The sequence below is a fragment of the Tachysurus vachellii genome, chromosome 2 (assembly GCF_030014155.1).
Source record: "Tachysurus vachellii isolate PV-2020 chromosome 2, HZAU_Pvac_v1, whole genome shotgun sequence".
Classification (NCBI taxonomy): domain Eukaryota; kingdom Metazoa; phylum Chordata; class Actinopteri; order Siluriformes; family Bagridae; genus Tachysurus; species Tachysurus vachellii.
In genome coordinates, this window is record NC_083461.1 from 17,964,644 (window position 1) to 17,986,337 (window position 21,694).

The 21,694-nt window shown below is 37.6% G+C and overlaps 1 protein-coding gene across 2 annotated transcripts in view; it reads right to left on the reverse strand.

The window, feature by feature from the left end:
* Nucleotides 1-8,297: 8,297 nt before the first annotated feature.
* Nucleotides 8,298-21,694, reverse strand: part of dnah9 (dynein, axonemal, heavy chain 9) — a 98,348-nt gene continuing 84,951 nt past the window's right edge. For both annotated transcript variants that reach the window (XM_060861350.1, XM_060861340.1), the window contains exons 64-69: nucleotides 19,997-20,188; nucleotides 16,139-16,330; nucleotides 13,292-13,462; nucleotides 12,445-12,627; nucleotides 11,537-11,926; nucleotides 8,298-8,525 (exon numbers count right to left, since the gene is read on the reverse strand). In XM_060861350.1, coding sequence (XP_060717333.1) covers nucleotides 8,298-8,525; nucleotides 11,537-11,926; nucleotides 12,445-12,627; nucleotides 13,292-13,462; nucleotides 16,139-16,330; nucleotides 19,997-20,188 — 1,356 coding nt within the window. The remainder of the gene's footprint in view (nucleotides 8,526-11,536; nucleotides 11,927-12,444; nucleotides 12,628-13,291; nucleotides 13,463-16,138; nucleotides 16,331-19,996; nucleotides 20,189-21,694) is intronic.

Genomic DNA, 21,694 nt, shown 5'->3' on the forward strand with positions numbered 1-21,694 from the left:
TGTTGATTTGAATACCTGTAACTACTTAGCACTGTATTAATTGGAACACACAATTGGTTTGGTGACTTTATTAAGCCTTGAACTTTATAGTCAGGTGCATCCAATCCTGAGAAAAGGTATTTAAGGTGGCCAATTGCAAGTTGTTCAATTTGATTCTCTTCTGAAGAGTGGCAACATGGAGGCCTCAAAACAACTCTCAAATGACCTGAAAACAAAGATTGTTCAACATTATGGTTTAGGGGAAGGCTACAAAAAGTTATTGCAGAGATATAAGCTGTCATTGTCCACTGTGAGGAACATATTGAGGAAATGGAAGTCCACAGGCACAATTCTTGTTAAGGCCAGAAGTGACAGGCCACGTAAAATATTGGAGAGGCAAAGGATGGTGAGAATGGTCAAAAACAGCCCACAGACCACCTCCAAAGACCTACAACATCAACTTGCTGCAGATGGTGTCACTGCATCGTTCAACAATTCAGCACACTTTGCACATGGTAAAGCTGTATGGGAGAGTAATGCGAAAGAAGCCTTTTCTGCACACACCCCTCAAAAGGAGTCGCTTGAGGTATGCAAATGCACATTTGCACAAGCCAGCTTCATTTTGGAATAAGGTGCTGTGGAGTGATGAAACAAAGATTGAGTTATTTGGTCATAACAAGGGGCGTTATGCATGGCGGCAAAAGAACACAGCATTCCAAGAAAAACACTTGCTACCCACAGTAAAAATCGGTGGAGGTTCCATCATGCTGTTGTACTGTGTGGCCAGTGCCGGTGCTGGGAATCTGGTTAAAGTTGAGAGTCACATTGATTCCACTCAGTATCAGGAGATTCTTGAGAATAATTTTGAGGAATTAGTCACAAAGTTGAAGTTACACCGGGGCTGGATATTTCAACAAGACCATGACCCAAAACACCACTCAAAATCTACTCAGGCATTTATACAGAGGAACAAGTACAATGTTCTGGAATGGCCATCCCAATCCCCAGACCTGAATATCATTGAACACCTGTGGGGTGATTTCTGTCCGTGCTCGGCAACCATCAAACTTAACTGAACTGGAGATGTTTTGTAAGAAGGACTGGTCCGAAATGCATTCAGACAGAATCCAGACACTCATTACAGGCTATAGGAAGCATCTAGTGGCTGTTATTTCTGCTAAAGGAGGCTCTGCTAAATATTGATGTGATTTTTCTGTTGGGGTGCCCAAATCTATGCACCTGTCTAATTTCGTTTTGATGCATATTGCGCATTTTCTGTTAATCCAATAAACCTCATTTCACTACTGAAATATTACTGTGTCCTTCAGTTGTTTGATCAAAATGAAATTGCTGATCCAAACACCCAAATATTTATGAAAATGAAAATCATAGAAATTGTCAGGGGTTCCTAAACTTTTGCATACGACTGTATATTTATTAATAAAACAAACTTCTATTCACTGAACAATGTGGAATAAAGGGTACTGGATGCAAATTGTCGCAAATCCTATAGAATTAACTTAATAAGTTATGAATAATGCAGGATATAAATAACAAATTGAAAATTCATCGCTGTAAAATCTTGTGAGAAAACAGTGTACTATAAGAGAGTGGACATTCAAGTACATGAGCTAGACAAGTAGACAGTAACAAGACATTAACAAGTAGGGTTACTCACTCAGCCTCTTGACTTCTTGTTCCACTAAAAATAATGATGTCTTTTTCAGGATATAATGTCATTGTACAAAACAGAGATGTATCATGAGACCAGTTGTAACAGGGTGGGAAAGAACCTGAGGGACATGCCAAAAAGTGCTCATTATCATTGTTCATAACAATGCAAATGTTTAAAGATTTAATCTAAAGGAAAAATGACGAACGGTAAAAATACTTTAGTCTCTAAAACCTCTATATCTAATGTTTAAGTCGTTTTCCCAGAAGCCAAAAAAAAAAGTGTGCCTGTTTTGTTGTGTCTGTGTTCAATATTGAATATCCTGGTCATGTCTAACTCCACAGTGATGATTAAAGACATATAAAAGTAGACAATCAGGGCTTTATAAATTTGTAGTTTTTTTACAAGTACAATATATGTTTTTATCTATATACTACCTAGGGAAATATATGTTCATAAAAAATCTTCAAAGTTAACTGTGATATCAAACTGTTTCTATTCACTGAGAAGCCCCAAGTGCTTGTTTATAAGCCTCTAAAATTTGAAGCCGTTATGTTCAACCACTAGAATTCTGTGTATGTTTTCCCAACAGAGGGAAATGCATCTCAAATCTCGAAAGCCAACAGTGTCCTGACTTATTTTATATGAACCTATTACATCAGGGGATAAAATAATTCCTTTGTTTAGACAGATTGAAAATGGCATAAGATTTCCATGGTAAAAAGGGCTAATTAATGAAATTAGTGTGAAAGTATATATTTATACTTTAGCTAAATTCCTCCATGTTTAACATAGTTTAGTTTGCTATAAAATTCAATACAATCAATAACGTTCAACTAAAAGGTGCAGTGAACTGTTTCGATTGTTAGCGTGACATATCAATGGTGGGGGAAAAAATGGATAGAAATATCACACAGTAATTCCAGAAAGCAATTCAACATGGGATTATAAATGTAACTGTTGGCCTTCTGAGGCAGCACATAATAGAGAATAGAATTTGTGCAGAAATTGAAAACTGTAATTTTAACAGTAATGGGTCATTTCAATTTTTAGCTGTTTGACTTAATATAATTAGGTGTGAAAAATTCTTGCCCGTTTTGCACTGCTGTACTGTTGAAGTGTTCCTTCAAGCGCACACATCCAATTATAGTGTCCCTGATGTCACGTAATAACACTTCAGGACATGTTAGCATTGGAAGCAAGAAATCTATACGTTATATAAGCGCTCTAGTTCGAGTCCTGATATACTGAAGCACAGCCATAATTACCTATAGTGTGCTCTCACTGGTTTTTTGCATTAGCCATTTCTCAACACTGACCTGTAACCTAGCAACTACCATTTCCCTTAGAAAATGATTAAAGCCACCTTCTTTCTCATTCTGAGCCACAAGCCTTTGTACCTTTCTCTACGTAGACTGACACTTCTCTACCAGTGTATGTTCCCTGCAGCGCAAACATGCCCCATGCAATATGAAAAATTAATTGTCAGTCTGTATGTGGCCTTTTAAAAACTTGAATGGCAGTCTCGATGCATAAAATAAATACCACTATAATAAGTGATGAAAGAGTGTAAACTTAGGAGTAGCTAGTGGAGAGGAGCTGAATTTCTGTTTAAAGCTTTGTGTTAGACGGAATCTTAAAGAAAATGCAGAATTTAGAGCATTTCTTTTTTAGATGAAATGTGATTATTATGTTTGCTGTAAGAGAACTGATAGATCTCTCAGGGTTCCATAACAGAATGTATTTATATGTATATGCAAAAAAAAAAAAAAAAAAAAAAAAAGTATATATATATATATATATATATATATATATATATATATATATATATATATATATATATATATATATATATTAGTTCAATTAAAAATAAATAATATGTTAAATTTTATATATAATGGGTTTCTACTGCATTCCCCAATTCCTTACCATCTCCCAAAAAATACTGGAAGCACAATATATGGCTAAAATTTGGGACAACTGACGGTCACACCCACATTCACATTTTGAAAAAAAATTCCAGATTTTTCCTCCTTTTCTGTTATAATAAACTCCACTCTTCTGGGAAGGCCTTCCACTAGATTTTGGAGCGTGGCTATGGAGATTAATGATCAGCTGCTTATGTTGAATGAGGAAATCTTGACTTCATCGTAAATGTGTTTAGTGGGTTCAGGGCCTGTGCAGGACACTCAAGTCATCTTTATAGAGCTCACATTGTGCACAGGGACATCATGTCATGCTGGAACATATTTGAGCCTCTTGACTGGAAACTCCACTGACTGGAAACTGAAATGCAATGCAACATACAACATTCCATACAATTTTCTGCGTCTAACTTCATAGCTAAAGTCTCTTAAAGAACCACAGGGTTTGATGGTCAGGTGCCCAAAATCACTTGGCCATTTAGAGCGGAATGGTGACTCTAAATAGCCCCTAATACGGGTGTCCAAATCAGGGTGAATTTTTTCCACCTTGCACCCTGTGTCCTTTAGATCAGTATGAAGTGGTTACTGAAAGTGCATGAATGATTGTACTAGTTTGACCATAAAATATTAAATTCAACATTCATCTGTTTGCTCTGAAATGTCAGCTTGGTCCTGGCGGAGGCGTAAAGCATTTCTTCAGGTTACAGGAAAAAATTAGAGCAGGGAGTGTTATGGCAGATGGGCTTTCATTCCTGCTCTACTGTATTCACCTCAAAGCCACAGCAATGACAGATTCTCTCTATTTCATCTCTCTCTGACTATATCAGCACCCTGATACTTCTCTAGATCATCTTTTTACTGCATCATGTTGTAAAACATGACACGGCTCCTAATTAACAGCAAAGCTTTAGGTCAAGGTTGGCTGTAGAATAATCTGCTGAACACATTTCCAATCAAAATGTATGGATAAACAAATGTATAACGTCAAACAATATTTATAGTGTAGCAGGTGATAATTTAATCTTTTACTGTGCAAATGACAGGCGATGAAAAACAAAATGATTACTGTTAGTTCACAGATGTTGTGATAAAATAAAGCTGGTGATGTCTTACTTTTTGGCAAGACATCTCACTGATGTTTTATAATATTTTATAGCGTTAATTAGGATATTTGTTTAGCATAAAAAAATCACCTCATGTCATCATTGCATCCAAGTGTCATTCTGAAATAAAATGTTTCCTAAAAATGCTGCATTAATGTCAGATGTTCAAAACATGCTGCGTTAATATAGAATAGATTACAAGCCTTTATTTTGTCACATCTACATTACAGCACAGTGAAATTCTTTCTTCACATATCCCAACTTTGGAGGTTGGGGTCAGAGCGCAGGGCCCAAGGGTTAAGGGCCTTGAGCAAGGGCCCAACAGTGGCAGCTCGGCAGTTCTGGGGCTTGAACCCCAATCGAGAACCCAGAATCTTAACTGCTTAAGCCACCAGTAAACCATGTGTTGTTTATAGGACAATATATTCACTACTGAATGCACCGAAGAGTCCGTTAGAAATCGATCCAAGATGAAAAAAGTCAATCCAAGATGGCGCCACAGATGGCTGCCTCGGTGTGGTCGAAGCAATATCTTTTACTAGAATCCATGTAAATACATATTAGATTTTTCGATGGGTATGTATATATACATACATACCCATCGAAAAGATAAAAATATAAATTATATACAAGCCTCAGTACTTACTGAGGCTTGTATATAATTTATATTTTTATCTTTTCACCATTTAGTCTATGTATATATTTGTATACACATTGTCCAGAAGAGCTCCTATAACCACAACAGATTCTTCTGTGTGTGTGTGTGTGTGTGTGTGTTTTATGTGTGTGTGTCTGTGTGTGTGTGTGTGTGTGTATGTGTGCGTGTGTGTGTGAGCACACTTGGCAAATAAAATTCTGAAGATTTCAGTTATTCAATATTCAGTTTAATATTCAGTTGTTTTTAGGAGAATATATTCACTACAGAAATGGCCAGAGTCCAATAGAAGATTTGGGTTAATGCCCATTTATCTGCTAACATGTGTACTACAACATTCAATTCAGTTTTACTTGCACTGTATAGAGTACAATGGACACTTTCACAAAGCAGATTAATATAAATGTACAAGTTCTGGATATAAATTTAAATAGATAAGATTTCACACTAACGAGCAAGCCAGAGGCACCGACAGCAAAGAAAAGCTCCCTGAGACGACATGAGAAACAAAGCGTGCGAGGAACCAGACTCAGAAGGGAACTCATCCTGATTATAAATCATCATATAGTCAAAAAGTACGAAGAGTCTGTTCTAAATTCATTCTAGTTTTATCTTAAAGGTTATATTAAATCTAACTGGAATTGTGCTCTAAGCAACCACCGTCCTAGAGTTAGAACAAAGAAGAACATCCTCAGCTGTCCTCATGGTGTGTAAATGTTAGGTAGTGAATGTGGGGTCGCCCTTAGCAACAGCAAGTGAATAAAATAACTAGAGAATAATACCATATATATGCATGTGTGACTTTTTTTATAGACTAGAAATTCCTCTATCACAAACAAGCAGAATATTCAGAGGGGAAAAGATGAAGAAATTCATTCTTTCTTTCCGACATGAAAATTCCTGCATCTGTAGAATTACAAAACAATGTGCAACAATAACAGTCTCTCTCTCTCTCTCTCTCTCTCTCTCTGCCCTTGGTATGACCATTCTTAATGCTGTATAATCTGCATTCATTATCTGATTAATTACTTTAATCAATGCACCATACATTTAATCATGGACAGATGCCAACATGCCAGTGCAACATCAGTTGTGGAGGAGTTTTGGTGGTGAAGCATGAGCTTCAATGCACTTTTGAATATTGCTAGATGCTTATTAAAACTTTTTTTGATTCAATAATTTATTAAATATAACCGCTTAGTGTGGAAAAAAAATCAATGTAGTACAATTTAATAAGCAACCAGGGTTACATTACAGGATTGTTAGGTTTTTTAAATAATGGTTTATCTATGAGAGATACAGTATAACGTTGAAGGAAAGTCTTCCTGAGCAGATATTAGCAGATTTACTGTATCTACTGTACGCAGCAAGCACATAAACACACCCACACACATCTTTGTCTCCCAAAGATGAGAAGGTTCTCGTCTGAGGAACTTTATTTGGCATAATTATTAATGCAGCTAATTAATTCTGCTCCTAACGTTAAACCTAACCTCAGTGTCTAAAAGGCAATCTTTGGTATATATATTTTTTTGTAGTGAACTAAACTTCTCGTCATGGGATTTTGAAGATACAGAAGAAGAAATTCTTTATGTTATCTAAAACTACTCTTGCTAGATCATTATAATTGGATTCCAGCTATATTTATTGCATTTCCTGTATTCCCTTTCCGCATGGCTCTGTATCATACCTTAGCGTCTGAATGTGCAGTTAGGTTTTCTCAATAACAGATATAAAGTTCCCTCGAGGCCCATCGCTGTGCGAGACGATTCACAGAAAAATACTGTGCAAGGATTGCAATATCTTCAGGGGAGCCAGTTTTTACTCTAGTCCCCCCTCCACCCCGGTCTCAGGACATGGTCGGATCTGAAGCTGCAGCTTCGTCTGAGGGTTTTAACGGAGAAAGGTTAGAGTGACTGTTATGGTTTTAGCTCAGTGGGATATCTGATATTGAGAGTCCAAGCAGTAAGACTCAGAGGATAAAGACTCCTGGAGAGAGAACAGACAAATGACTTCAATATAAAAAAAGGGGGTTCACAGAACAAAGGGATATGAGGTGTGTGAAGGCGCTATAGGATGATTCTGAAAAACACAGCAGGGAACGTTGTATAAAGGAAAAGGAAAAGGATGGGATGATGCAACGAGTCCCAATCTTACCACTCTGAAGTTGATTATCTTCCTATGACATCATTTCCTGAAAGGTTTTTCTCTTATAAAAACACAGCAATTGATCAATACTAACACTTAAACAATTACATTTCATTATTATTATTATTTTCTACAGTACATACGTTTACTGTTGTATATCCTGTTGTCATTCACTCACATTACATATCGCTTACGTTACTCCTTCACCAGCCTCTTTTGTCTCTCTTTTGTGTATGACAAAACAATGCAACTTCACTGTTAGTAGGAAAATCCTGTCATGATTTTCCCGCTTTTGCAGAACTTTTTTCTTTTCAGAGACTGTATTTTTTTTTTAGTTTAGAAAGCGCTGTCACTGAAGACTCCTTCCTAAAATGATAAATAAACATCTCTAAGAAAAAACATCTTTAAGAAAAAATCTACATGTTCAAAAATGTTTGTGGCATGTTTGCCATAATAGTCTCAACAACTGAATGAGTTGTTTCCATAGAAACGATAATATACTGTATTAGAACATATTGACATAAATCACGTAGCTGGAGCTTTTCGAGGCGATCAGAATTGAGCACTTGATGCTGCCATGGTATAAAATGGCTGATATTTATATGTAATAAGCAGAAGATAGTCATGAAATCACAGTTACTAGTTGTTTGAACTATTTGGCATCGAGCTACAGCAAAGGACTTCTGTAACCTGTCCTGTTAAATCAACCTCCTAAACACATTAAGTTTCTACAAAAGACACCAGATTTCTGGTAAAAGTGCATTAATTCAAGCGATTATTGTTATTGCAAAGATTAGCTATATTAGCTACATGCTTTATATCTGCAAAAGCAGTGCCACGCCTGCCAAGGTCCATTTGGACGAATTCTCTTTGGTTTTCAGGTTAAAAGTCCACACATATGTAGGTCCTCTCTGTTTGGTCTTGTAGACGGGACATTGGTAGACGTTCCTCGTCTCTTGCTTGTCTACGGGGACGGCCCTGATGAAGATGACCGGCATGGCCGGGGTGAGTTCTTTCAGCCGAGCGTCAACGATCACACCAGCCTGTGAGACACAACACACAGAACAGTTTCTGCTGTGAAAACCTTTATCGTGTGATATTAGTCAATGTCATGCGGCGGAAATAGTTCCAAAGAAAATTGCTGAGTCATCTGACTTTGTAAATCCATTTAAGTGAAATGAATTCCTGACAAGTCCTTTAAAAGTGCGACCAATTAATCTTGGTAAAGAGCTTTTTTTTTTTTTCCTTATTTCAGGAAGATTTTCAGCATTAATCCCAGGGTCCCTTTGAACAAGAAAAGTTAATGTGTTTGAAACTGAAATGATTTTGTGGCTCGCGTTGCGCTGTCAGGACGTCGTGAAAAGGGAACGGTTTATTTTTTTTGGTGCAATGATCAGGAATATGGGGTCAATGCTGGCCCTGTTCTGTGTTAATAGTGGTGCACAGTTCATCATCTCCACTGTTTAATTAGAGCTCTATTCGCATCACAAACCATAACAATATCTTTCTTTTTGAATTCAAATCAACACAACTTTTAAGGCTAAAGCATTATTTTTTCCTCGAAGGTAGTCACATAAATCACATTTCTCCACATTTCTGAGACATGCGTGGTCGGTTGCTTTGTGCTAAAATCACCTCTGCACTGAAAGCTGCCTTTTTACCTGATGGCCCACTCACAGCTATTAAAACCACAGATCAAATCAAGAATATGGTGTTATGAAATAACCGAAGAAAGACCACGCATGAAGCTCCACCCACTTCCTACTGTAGGTAACTTTCTCTCTTTAAATTACCATCTCTCTCTTTCTCACCCACTGCCTGTCCGTCTCCATCGTAGCGTTCAACATCTCCTACTTGAGACTCTTCACTGAGGACCTGGCTGTCTAGTGCAAAAAAAACCCAAAACAGTCCAAGTTCCCTCAAGCACATTTCCACTAACAATCTCCACGGAGGTGAGTTCTGCACTTTCAGAATATTGGACATCTAAAATAGTGCAGGTGAACGATTTAAAAAACGATATGTCGTTTTAAACATCTAGAAAAAAACAAATCTGCCATGTAAATTATGCCGAAACTTTGAATTGTTTCAGTCATGCTGTATCAGAGGCATCTGGGCTTATTTATGCTTTTACAGCTGGAGAGCTGCAGAGTGGGTTTTCCCTCGGGGCACAGAGGCAAACCTGGCTCTCTGTCTAAGTCGATTTAAGGTATAGGGAAAAAACAGCCGAGCTGGGGTACCAATTAAAATGAATCCATGCACGGTTTTCACATGCTGTAATTAAAACCTGCCTTTAGAGACCTGAAAAAGCAGCATACATTTACACGGTCCTGTAAAGGCCCCGGTGTAAGTTGTTCTCCAGTCATCTACTGCACAGACCCTAAAGCTGTGACCACACAAATTTCTTATTAACCTGCAAATATCACATTCGTTGTTATTTGATTCATTTTGGAAGCTAATTTAGCTACTGCATCCAAATCAACTGGTTGATTAGTTTTACAATAGCATTTAATATCCAGCTGGTGTCATTAACAGACTCTGTTGGAGCGATACTCCGTTTCAAATTAGTGGATTGAGAAACTTAAGGAACGTTAAATGTATGCATGGCTCTCAAGGGGTGTGTGTGTGTGTGTGTGTGTGAACATATTGCTGGATGTTTCTTCCAGCTCTTGCCCTTTTTTTTTGATCAGAAATGAACATCTCAGACTCGTAGTCTAATCTTAGCAGGAAGGCACTGAATGTGATATTTTTAAGTAAATTCTCCACTTTTATATTTAAATATAGTTTATTGATGCACCCATGGCATACCGATGACCTTAGTTCGCTGAATTTAACACTGACTCACACCTAAAAAAATTATTTTCAGCGAAATGTTTCATTTTGAATTCTCAGAGAAAACTCAATTAAATCAGTCTACAAACCCACACTACCACCTCATCCCTCTGCCTCCTACTTGCATGTGCTGATCTCTGGCTTACAACATGACTGTCTGCAATGTAGGTCATTTTAAGTCTGTCTACAAACACCAGCCACTTTATTAGGAACAGTTTATAAGTTCTATTTTTCATTCGTGCAATTTTCCAATTAGCTAATTATGTAGAAATGGCACAATGCATAAAAGCAGGCAGATACAGGTCAAGAGCTTTATACAGATCAAAAAGAATAAGGGAAAAAGAATGTAATCTGAGTGACTTGGTTGTTTGTGCAGGACAGATTGGATTTCAGAAACTGCTGATCTGCTGGGATTTTCACACACAACAGTCTCTACAGTTTACACAAAATGGTACAAAAACATCCAGTGAGCAGTAGTTCTGTGCTTACTGTCTGCTCAGTTCCTTGTTCTAGGCTGACAGAAGTGGAACACGGTGTGGACTTTTACAGCCCATTTGCTTTAATGTTCAGTCTGAGGTGCTTTTCTGCTTACCGTGGTTGGAAAGTGTGGATGTTTGAGTTACCATGAACTTCCAGTCAGGCCTTCCAGCTCCTCTATCAACGATACATTTCTATTCAAACAACTGCCACTCGATGGATGTTTTTTGTGACATCTGACTCTGGTCTCTGTTGTGTGTAAAAATCCCAGGAGATCAGTCGCTTAAACCAACCCATCTGGCACAAACAACCATGCCACAGTAAAAGCCACCGAGATCCAACTTTTCCCCATTCTGAAGTTTGATGTGAATATTAACTAAAGCTCTTGTTTGTGTCTGGCTGTGTGTGTTGTGCTGCTGCCATATGCTTAGTTGAGCAGATAATTGCACAATTTAACAGAATAGGTATTCCTAAGAATGTACTCAGGTAATGTATAGTCACATATAATTGTCCACTGTTTAGTGTAGCGACATAAAAATGTGTTGTAATTAATGGTGAATAATAGTCACAGATAGGAATTAGCATATAGATGAACTGGAAGGACAGGGACGTTAAGACATCCTAACATCTTTGAAGCTTAGGGCCAAAATCCAACATAAATCTGGTTTGAGTTTGAACCAATGGCCATCAAATTTGTCACCATTTTAGATCAATGTGAGCTAACCTAACAAACCTCACTGCCTCTTACCTGAGTATCCCATCGTGCTCCCTCCATGAAGAGGCCATGAACGTAGGCACCCTCACGAGGCGGAGAGCTGAACTCTTCACGGCTCTTCTTGGTCACATCACACTGCAGGCTCATCTTGTCAAGCGGCCACTCGTTGCGCCGCGCCGTGGACTGCATGATAGCCGTAAGGAAGGACTGAGGGTTGAAGAAGCCAGCAAGCCAAACTGCAGAGGGTAGGTTGAAGTCCGAAGTCCAGCTCTCCAGCTCACGAATTCGACACAGCAGATCAGTGAACCAGAGCGTCAGGCCGCATGTAGACGCATATGCACGTTTACTCCAAGAGTCTGGAACCTGCTCCAGGTAGATGGCATTCTGGAGGTTCTCCATGTCGCTGGTCATCGTGAGTTCACCCTGACAGAGAAATAGGTTTATGAATAACTGACATAATATGTCCATAGCGATCCAGTACAAATACATTCCTGTAATCTGGCTAGTGTACTAGATGCTATGTGAGTTTTTCTTGGAGATAGAGACAAGCATAATCATAAACATTGTAGCACTGTTTTATTCCTGATGAGAATCTTAGGAATCTCTACTAAATCAGATTACTCTTTGGCAAGATTCAAATGGCCCACACTTCTCTTTAATCAAGAGTGTAACGACATTCAGTGATATAATGCACTTAAAATAGCTTTTGAATGAGCAGAGCAATCGATTTGTGGCACCCCAGTGCTTAAATTTCATTTATCCTGAATGACCTGTAATGGAGCACTCAGAGCACATTTGAAATGTCACCGTATCAGATTGGCCGAGAGACCAAAGAGACAAGCGTGTCCTAATAGCACACATACTAGGAAAATCAATATTCATACATTGTAGTTCATGGCAGCGTGTGTACACGAGGTGTGTACATCAGCGCCGTACGATACCTTCAGGCCGAGATTTAGCTCCTTGAGCGAGCGTTTGATCTCCTGTGTCAGGATGTTCATACGCTCACACTCTTGCAGGGCCACTACAACGTACGGGCTCCTCTCCTCCACCTTCCCCATCAGCTCCGTCATGTTAAACTCTTCCGGAAGCTTCTCAAGGATCTCATCCAGGATGGTTTTCACCTTTAACATGGAAACATTTCAGTGAGGAAGTGAAGCACAATTCTGATCTACTGTATCCGCTGGAATAGTTCGTCTGTTCTAAAATCTCCCTTGAACATCAGACTAATATGAACTCCACAGAGGAAGTGGATAACATAATCAATATCTTGTCAAAAAAAGACCTATTTGTCTCTGTCACTTGCGTGACCTGTTTAATGCAAAATGGTGATTGCTTACAAATCCCAATCTCTTAACTTAAAAAGGTCAGCTGTCATAATGCATCCAGACACACTTCCACAGCACCCATATCTAATCTAGTAAATGTCAGAGCTAACGGAACCGAGCCCGTTTCTTGGGAATTAGCTCTACTTAACCTCTTCAGACAGAAGTGTGGATCCTGTCTTTGGAATAAAATGGGTATCAACATGACAGAGTAATGAAGCTGAACCTTTTAAGGGTAGATGACCCTAGTCAGAGACAATATAGTGAATAGGATCACGTCTCTTTTTTTAACTGATGACAGTAATGGGGATAAATAGAGGCCATGACATATAGTGATGAGGAGATACTGTGACTAATGGCTAATAATGGCTCCAGATTGCAATAGGCATATCCATGAGGTGGAAATGAGGATACGTTTGGTTTCTTTGTGTTTGGTTGGAAACCTGAATTGATGTATGTTCACCTTCTCATCTCGTGACGTGCCGCTGCCTTCTCCAGAGCCTCCGTCTCTGGGTTGCATCTCGAGAACGGTACGGAACAGCTTCTCTGACGTCTGAGTCAAGAAACCGATCTCAGCGTTGGGGTGAAGGCCGTACAGATAAGGTGACTCTGCGGGTAGTGCTTCATCGATGTACTGAGGGAAAAAAAAATCAGGGATTATAATAATCGAGCAAGATTGTTATCACAAATCTAGGCAATTTCACTATTAGGAAGGCAATACAGAAAGACACTTTATACATGAAGTCAGCCCACAGACAATGGCTTAAGCAAATGAGCACTTTGCCGGTAGCCTGAGGGTTTATATGAATGTAGACTTCAGACAGAAATTTCTGATTTCTGAGGTTTGGATGGAAGCAGAGAAAGAGAGAATGAGACAGTTGCACACTTCTCTAAATCCCTTACCACTTTTATAACACTTTTATCCAGCAGGAATACACACTCTATAGATATTTATGCCAAGGCTTAAAATCCAATGGCTGCAATCAGAGTTGAGTTCCGCATTTCAACTGAGGATTTAATACCAAGCTTGGCCATGTGGTACATAAACCTGGTGGTGTAAGATTTAAGCACCCAAAGGTGTGTACCCAAAGGATCACTGAGGGTGGAAGCCATTCTGTTAACTTAAACCAAATTTGCAGTGCTTAATGTGATCATTACAGCTAGTACTATTCAAAAATCCTAGATTCTTAGATACAAAGATATTTATTTCAGTTTTTGATATCTTCTCATTGATATATAATCATAGCAATCACTTGTTCACATGTAATTTAGTTATACATTTAACAAAAAAATAATCTTCAGTCTGTATTTTCTATCCCAGATTCGTTACGAAGTTTAATGGCCAGAGCGTTGTTTTTTCAACATGGTCATTTAGACACTAATGAAAGGGAAAAAAAAAAAACTTGCTTGGATACTTCTATTTAAGAAAAAACGTCAACTGCAAACGTACAGTATAATCTACGCACAATCCCTTTACACATTCTTAAAGCAGCTGCATAACCCGACTACCGAACTTTGCCTCTGTAAACATTAAAGCAACATTTGCACTTAAGTTGCCGTAAATAAGATGATGTACTTAGACTATAACTAATATTCCACAGGAACAGAGCACTGTGGGTGGTCTAAGAGAAGTATCGATAATTAAATAGCAATTCAAACACAGCAGTAAGTGTCGATACCATACAGAAGAAGTCTGTGGGAAAATGAGTCTGTAACAATGATCAGCTGGATAAAAAGAAACTGTGATCTTGATTGGCAAAATCTATTAAGAGTGATGTGTATACTGTAGCCACAAAGGAAAAAGAGCTGCTGCTGAGAAAAAAGACATCTCAGTGTACAGTTTTTTGTTATTAACTAAAAGAGGAATAAGTGCAACTCTAATGAGTGAAACGACGCCCGAGTCTGTCAGTCATTTTATCTGATCCTATGCAGCAAAATGCCCCCTTACCCTCAGGTAAGTCATTTTCCCTGCTAAGGATTTAAAAAGCTGCTTTAGGGATATGGGGTTTTACATACACAAACATTATAATGGTGTTTTATAACAGCCTCAGGTATTTGTGTGATTTTGGAAAAATGCCATGTGCTTGAGCACTTCATCTCAGCACAGCTTCAGCATAATGCAGTTAAGCTCAAAATTACACTAAACGTAACCGCATTAAAATGTTACTAACATTCATCATTTTAGGAAAATCTGGGAAGTAGAAATGCATAGAAAGCTTTCTTTACCATTTACGTTGAACTTGTGAATGTATCAATAAATCAGGCAGCGGTCTGGTTTAATAAAATATACCGGAGACAAAATCTAAATATATATACTGTTGTTTTCCAAAATGTCTAGCAGGAAAAGATTCTTGGACGAGAAAGACTTCGATTTCGAGGCCAATGTTTTAGGACATTCTTCTTAATGAGTCTCGAAAACTGCCAACAAATTGTTTTTTTAATAAATAAAGTTGAAGGTTGTTTTATTATCCTAAAATAATAACAGCAAATTCCTGTTTCAACAGTTAAACATAAAAAATAAAACTATTAACTTATGATTAACTTAAAAAAAAAAAAGAAAATGCAAGAAATTAAATGCATTAAAAAATTAGTTATGTTAAAATAAAATGTACTTAATATAAAAAAAAAATTCTCTGACATTTATTGGAAATGTGTCATTAAATCTTTTAATCTCACTCATCACTCACTCACTCATCTTCTACCGCTTATCCAAACTCAAACTTCAAAGCGTCATCGGGCATCAAGGCAGGATACACCCTGGACGGAGTGCCAACCCATCGCAGGGCACACACACACACACACACACACTCATTCACTCACGCAATCACACACTAGGGACAATTTTCCAGAGATGCCAATCAACCTACCATGCATGTCTTTGGACCGGGGGAGGAAACCGGAGTACCCGGAGGAAACCCCCGAGGCACGGGGAGAACATGCAAACTCCACACACACAAGGCGGAGGCGGGAATCAAACCCCCAACCCTGGAGGTGTGAGGCGAACATGCTAACCACTAAGCCACCGTGCCCCCCTCTTTTAATCTATTATTAATAATATTTTGTAGCAATGCAGTGTAGAACTGTTAAAATAATGGCCAAAGATTAGGACGTTATGTAGAGAGCTATGGCTTAAGTGTGAATTAAGTACCGTTCATGTTCTAATATCTAATTATGATGTTACAATAACCAGCCTGGATGCCATTTTCCCTACAGTCATTTCTTTCTGTAAAAATAACTCCAGGTACACACAGGGATTTCCTCCTTTCATTCTGTTTCGGCAAGACAGACTGGTGGCAGGAGGTCAATTTACCTGGTGATAGCCGTTATAATCCATGTTTCCAGGCAATGGGAAGCCTGGGGCAAGGTACAGCTCCCCTTCCATCATCTCAGGCTTGATGAACTCCTCCAGATAGGTACGGCACAACCTGCGGTCCCAGTCATCGGTGATATGGCCACCGTACATTATCTCTCCAAAGAGGTAGCGAAGGTCGTCGTACGGCACCTGAAACAAAACGAAAAGCGCTTGCTATTAAATTTCCACTCTGGAGACCGCAGTGCATCTCTGAGCTCATTTCTGATCTTCTAAGCAGTAAATAATGCTATATTGCACATCATAACCTGTATACGATAGAGTTCAAATATCAAACTCCACTACCATGTGTTACAAAAAACAATACATTTTATCAAATGATATTTTTTCCCTGAACGTGCTTGTGTTTTAGTGCACTAACAGAAGTGAAAATGTGGGCTGCTTTTTAACTGAAAGCAGATGTAACCGATTATAACCTGTATAAAAGAACTTAATTAGTAGTGAGTGGTAACAGTAGTGAGAGCATCTGTGCTTAATGGGTTAGAGACTGTAGCAGTGAGTAAAAGACATGCGGCAGGTAGCAGAGATGAGGATGTTGAGGTTCTCCTCAGGAGTGATGAGGATGCTCATCAACCTGAGTCAGCTCAGGTTGGCTGTTTTGGGGACAAGGTCAGAGATGCTAGATTGAGATGGTTTGGACATGTACAGAGGAGGGAGATGGTTATATTGGTAAAAGGATGTTGGAGATGGAGCTGCCAGGTAAGAGGTCAAGAGGAAGGACAAAGAGGAGATATATGGATGTGTTAAATGAGGACATGAAGTTAATTGGTGTGAGAGTAGAGAATTAGGTGGAAACAGACGATTCGCTGTGACGACCCCTAACAGAAAAGCCGAAAGTAGAAGAAGATAAAAAAATTAATTGCTACTGAATTCTACATCGGGTCATTAATATAGCCGTTACACTGAAATAAAACAGAATAACAAGTAAAAGACTGTTCATAGCTGCTATAACATGAACATTTTATAATATTATTGGTTTCCAATAATGAGGTCACGTTTTATTCCTCATTTGCATGTTTTTCATCACTTGCATGTTTAATATAGTGTTCTATTCTTTATGTGTATTATAGGTGTTACCTGCTTCTCCAGTATTCTGTGCAGCTCTTTACTGATTAGTGCAATGACTGTAACTCTAATTGTGCTCTCAATCCATTGTATCAACACAAAATGACTTAATAGATAATTAACCTAGATGTCTGTTGTTTTTATAATGATATGCTTTATGTTCAGCACTGACCTCCATCTCACAGTGCAATGTGTTATTAAACCCAGCACCACTGTTTAACAGCATGATAGAAGCACAATGCACACACATACACACACACGCATACATAAATGCACACATATACACACACACACACACACACCCACACATAGACGCACACATAAAAACACATACACACACACACAAACGCACGCACACAAATACACACACATACACTTACAAACAAACACAAACACACACTAACACATACACACACATGCACACATACACACACACACACACACAAATACACACACATACAATTACAAACAAACACAAACACACACACACACACATACCCACAAATCCCTGTGAAATGGCATTTGAGACATAAACCATGATTATTAATGATGTAATCTGTTGTGTTCTTACACAAGAGAACATGCTAAATGAATAATAAAAAACAGTATTATTAATAATGTGATAAAATAAATAAATAATAAAATTGTCCTGCACACATGTATTTCATAACCACTATTTAGTATCTCATGGTTATGTTAAATTCACCCAATGAACTGACAGATGATTATGAAAATGATGGAGGTGTTGGATCAAGTGCTATTTTAGAAGCTCCTGAATAACAAGGGTGTTGCTCTTGCTTTTATATCATTAGACACCATTTGAAAGGATAAAAACACACTATAGGCACGAGTCTGCATGTTCTATCTCCTAACTTCTTTAATAAAATTTCAGAGACATAAACTACATGCAGGTGATTTTAATAATCCTTACAGGCTGGATCGACTTAAGCGGCTTCATGTCCTGTCACTTGCTTTTCTTTAAATATCGATGTAATTTTGTAGCAAAAAAACTGCAGATTCTAAATAACAGACCTTAAAAAAAAATAAAGGCTGAAAACCTTGTAAAGAGGACATTCCAATAGATTTCAATTAAAATGGTTCCTGGAAATGTGCCTTAGTGAACATTAGTCTATGTTACACAGTTACTAAAGAGAACCAGGCAACACTTATATATACACATAGGTATGGATATAAAACACTATGTAAGCACAAATAAGCTGCTGATGTTACAAAATAACTACAGTATTAATGAATCAGATGCAAATTTATTAGCTATGAATTAATGGAGGGTGTGTATTTGACAAGCCGCGTTAAGTGTTACAAAAAATGGCATTTGTTGCAGATTTTAGTCTATCATCTAAGCAAAATGTTAAATTTTTATACTTCTGTCATATTCCATAAGGGATATATATATATATATATATATATATATATATATATATATATATATATATATATATATATATATATATATATTACAATGTACTGTATAAGCTAAAATATTATATTTCTATTCTTCTGTAGATAGCTAGATAGATTAACACGCACGCACATTTACACACACACGCACGCACACACAAACACACACAAACACACACACACACCACACACACACACACACATATATATATATATATATATATATGTATATATATATATATATATATATATATGAATGTGTGTTTACCTATCTATGTATCTACAGAAGAATAGAAATATAATATTTTAGCTTATACAGTGTAATATATATATGTGTGTGTGTGTGTTTATCTATCTATCTATCTATCTATCTATCTATCTATTTGTCTGTCTGTCTGTCAATCTATATGATAAAAGTATTGAAATATAATAATTTCCTACATATCTATCTACATATATCTTTCTTTCTTCCTTTCTTTCTTTCTTTCTTTCTTTCTTTCTTTCTTTCTTTCTTTCTTTCGTTTCTTTTACATTTTCTAATGTATATTAAATATTTCATTTTAATTGCTTTGAGTTTCTGAGCTACATTTTACTGCGTGTTAAAATGACTGCCTCTGGGGCTTCTCTAGCAGTGACCCATGTCTCTGTAGCTCCTCCGTGAGCCGTAGCTAAGTGTAATGTGATTAGACTAATATGTAGTGTCCGGTATCCAGCTGACAGGTAAAGTGCTTTCCCAAGTAAGAGGTGTATAATGTCAGCTGTGTGACCGTGGAAGATGAAGCAGGTGAGGACCAATCAGGCTGTATGCCAATCTGACTCACTCCAATCTGCTTGGAAGTGCAATAGTGGATACTAGGTTTAATACATCACCTCACCATATCATTATCTGTTTGCAAACACACAAATCATTTACTAATTACAAGTGTAAAATCTAAAAGATTGCTTTCCTTTTCATGTCTTTAAATCCAAACGTATCATTGTGTAAAGCTCTCGGAAAGACTACAATATTGAGTGCGGTACATGGAAATGCAGGAAGACTTCTTTCTATTGTGCTTTTAGCACATATAAGCAACCTCTGAAATGTGTGTGGTAAAGGGCAAAGCTTTTCGATTTGGAGTGGGAAGGAGCGTGGGTAGAGAAGGGTAATTTCACCAGCTTCAGCATGAGCCTGACTCGCGTTACTGCAGGCAGGGCATATGTCAACAAGCCTTGTTTTTACCCTCTCTTACTTTCACTCTTTCTTTCACTTTTTCACTCTTTATTCCATCCTCAAATCCCTTTATTGCAGCTCTGACAGCCACAGCTGCTCCTCACCTTGCTGTTGGCCTCCAGATAGTTATAAAGGACGTTGACTGAGATGGTGAGGTCGCCGGTGTTGAACGGATAGCTCCTGTTCCAACCTTGAGGTCCAAACTTTCGCCTCTCTGCCACCACAGCATGGAAGTAGCACAAGGCAAACAGGATGCCTTTAAACTCGTTTTCACGTGAGCACATCTCCAGCGTGTCCTGTCAAAGAGCACAGAATTATGAGTAAAAATAAGTTTATAACATTTATAAAAGAAGCTGAATGTCTATACATCTGAAATTTAACTGTCTCACAAGACATGTAGACGTCTTCGGTTAGCAAATTATAACAATATACAGTATATTACAATATACCCCAAACCCCCTTTTTTTTAAAAAAATCTTTTAAAACTTTTTTTTATTATCTAAGGTTTTCTTTTCAACCTTGTTTTTTTTATTGTTTGTTTTAGCACAATTTGACTTATTTATTTATATAAAAGAGATTATTCATTTATTTCTTTATCCATCCATGTATTTATCTATTTATGTTTTCATTTATCATTTTTAATGCATATCAAAGATTGAATAATTTTTTTATTACTTTCTGTATGTATTTTATTAACTATTCACTTTAAAGTCTTCTGCTTCATATATTTAAGTTGAATTATATGAAAGATATTCAAGCATCCTTATATACACCAAACTAATATTATTGTCGGTGATGATGATGATGATGATGATGATGATTATTAATACTGAACTGACCACCTGCCACTCTCCATTTTCCACTGCAGCACCCAGCAGAGCTTCACTCATTAGTCCAGACAAATGACTGGCTCAGGTTCAATAAATTCAGAGATTTTTAATTGTTATCACCTATCAGTGTGCTTAAGCAATGCTGCTTTCCCCCTGGCTCATGAATAAAGATGAGCACAACAGGGATGAGGTGGGGGCACTGAAAGAAATAAATGGCATCTGGTCTCACTGGAAAGTGTCTTAAACAGACAAGCCAGCAACGGCGCTTAAACTGCCTTTAGACTTCATGCAGCGAAGGCTATAGGAAACTTAGTATGTTGAACACGAGAGCTGAACTAAAGGCGGAGTTATGGAGCCTCTGATTCAGACGCAGGATGCATTAAGATTCCAAACACAGCATCACTGGGGTGAATACTGCTGAAAGCGCTGCATTCCTCCACTAGTGCACAACTGAGAGGCTCAAGGAAAATGAGCAGCACGTTGTCCTGGGGCACAGGGTATTTTAAAAAAATGTTAATTGAATATGAATATCCAAAGAGAATAATAATATTCAAACAGTATAATAACATACTGCTTCTCATGAATGGAATTGATAAATTAGAAAAAAAATGTATTAAGTATGTATGCATATACGTACTGTACACACATACATAACCTTAATCCATACTAATTTATCAATGAAATGGAATTCTTTATTTATTTATTAGCATTATTTAGTGCTAAAGATGAGAGCCTTCATTTGGCCATTATTAGCCACAAACACACGTGTTCGGTTGAAAAGGGAACATCTATCGATATACCTGTCCCTCTCCGTGATTTGACTTCTTTCCATTAGTAGATGTTGAATAAAAAACAAATAAACCATCATATCATATGAAAAAGGACAGTTATTAAGGAATAGAATATTGCTTTCTGGCATATCTTTATTGCTGGTTTTCTCATCCTTGCACATGAAAGACAGATGCAAATTGT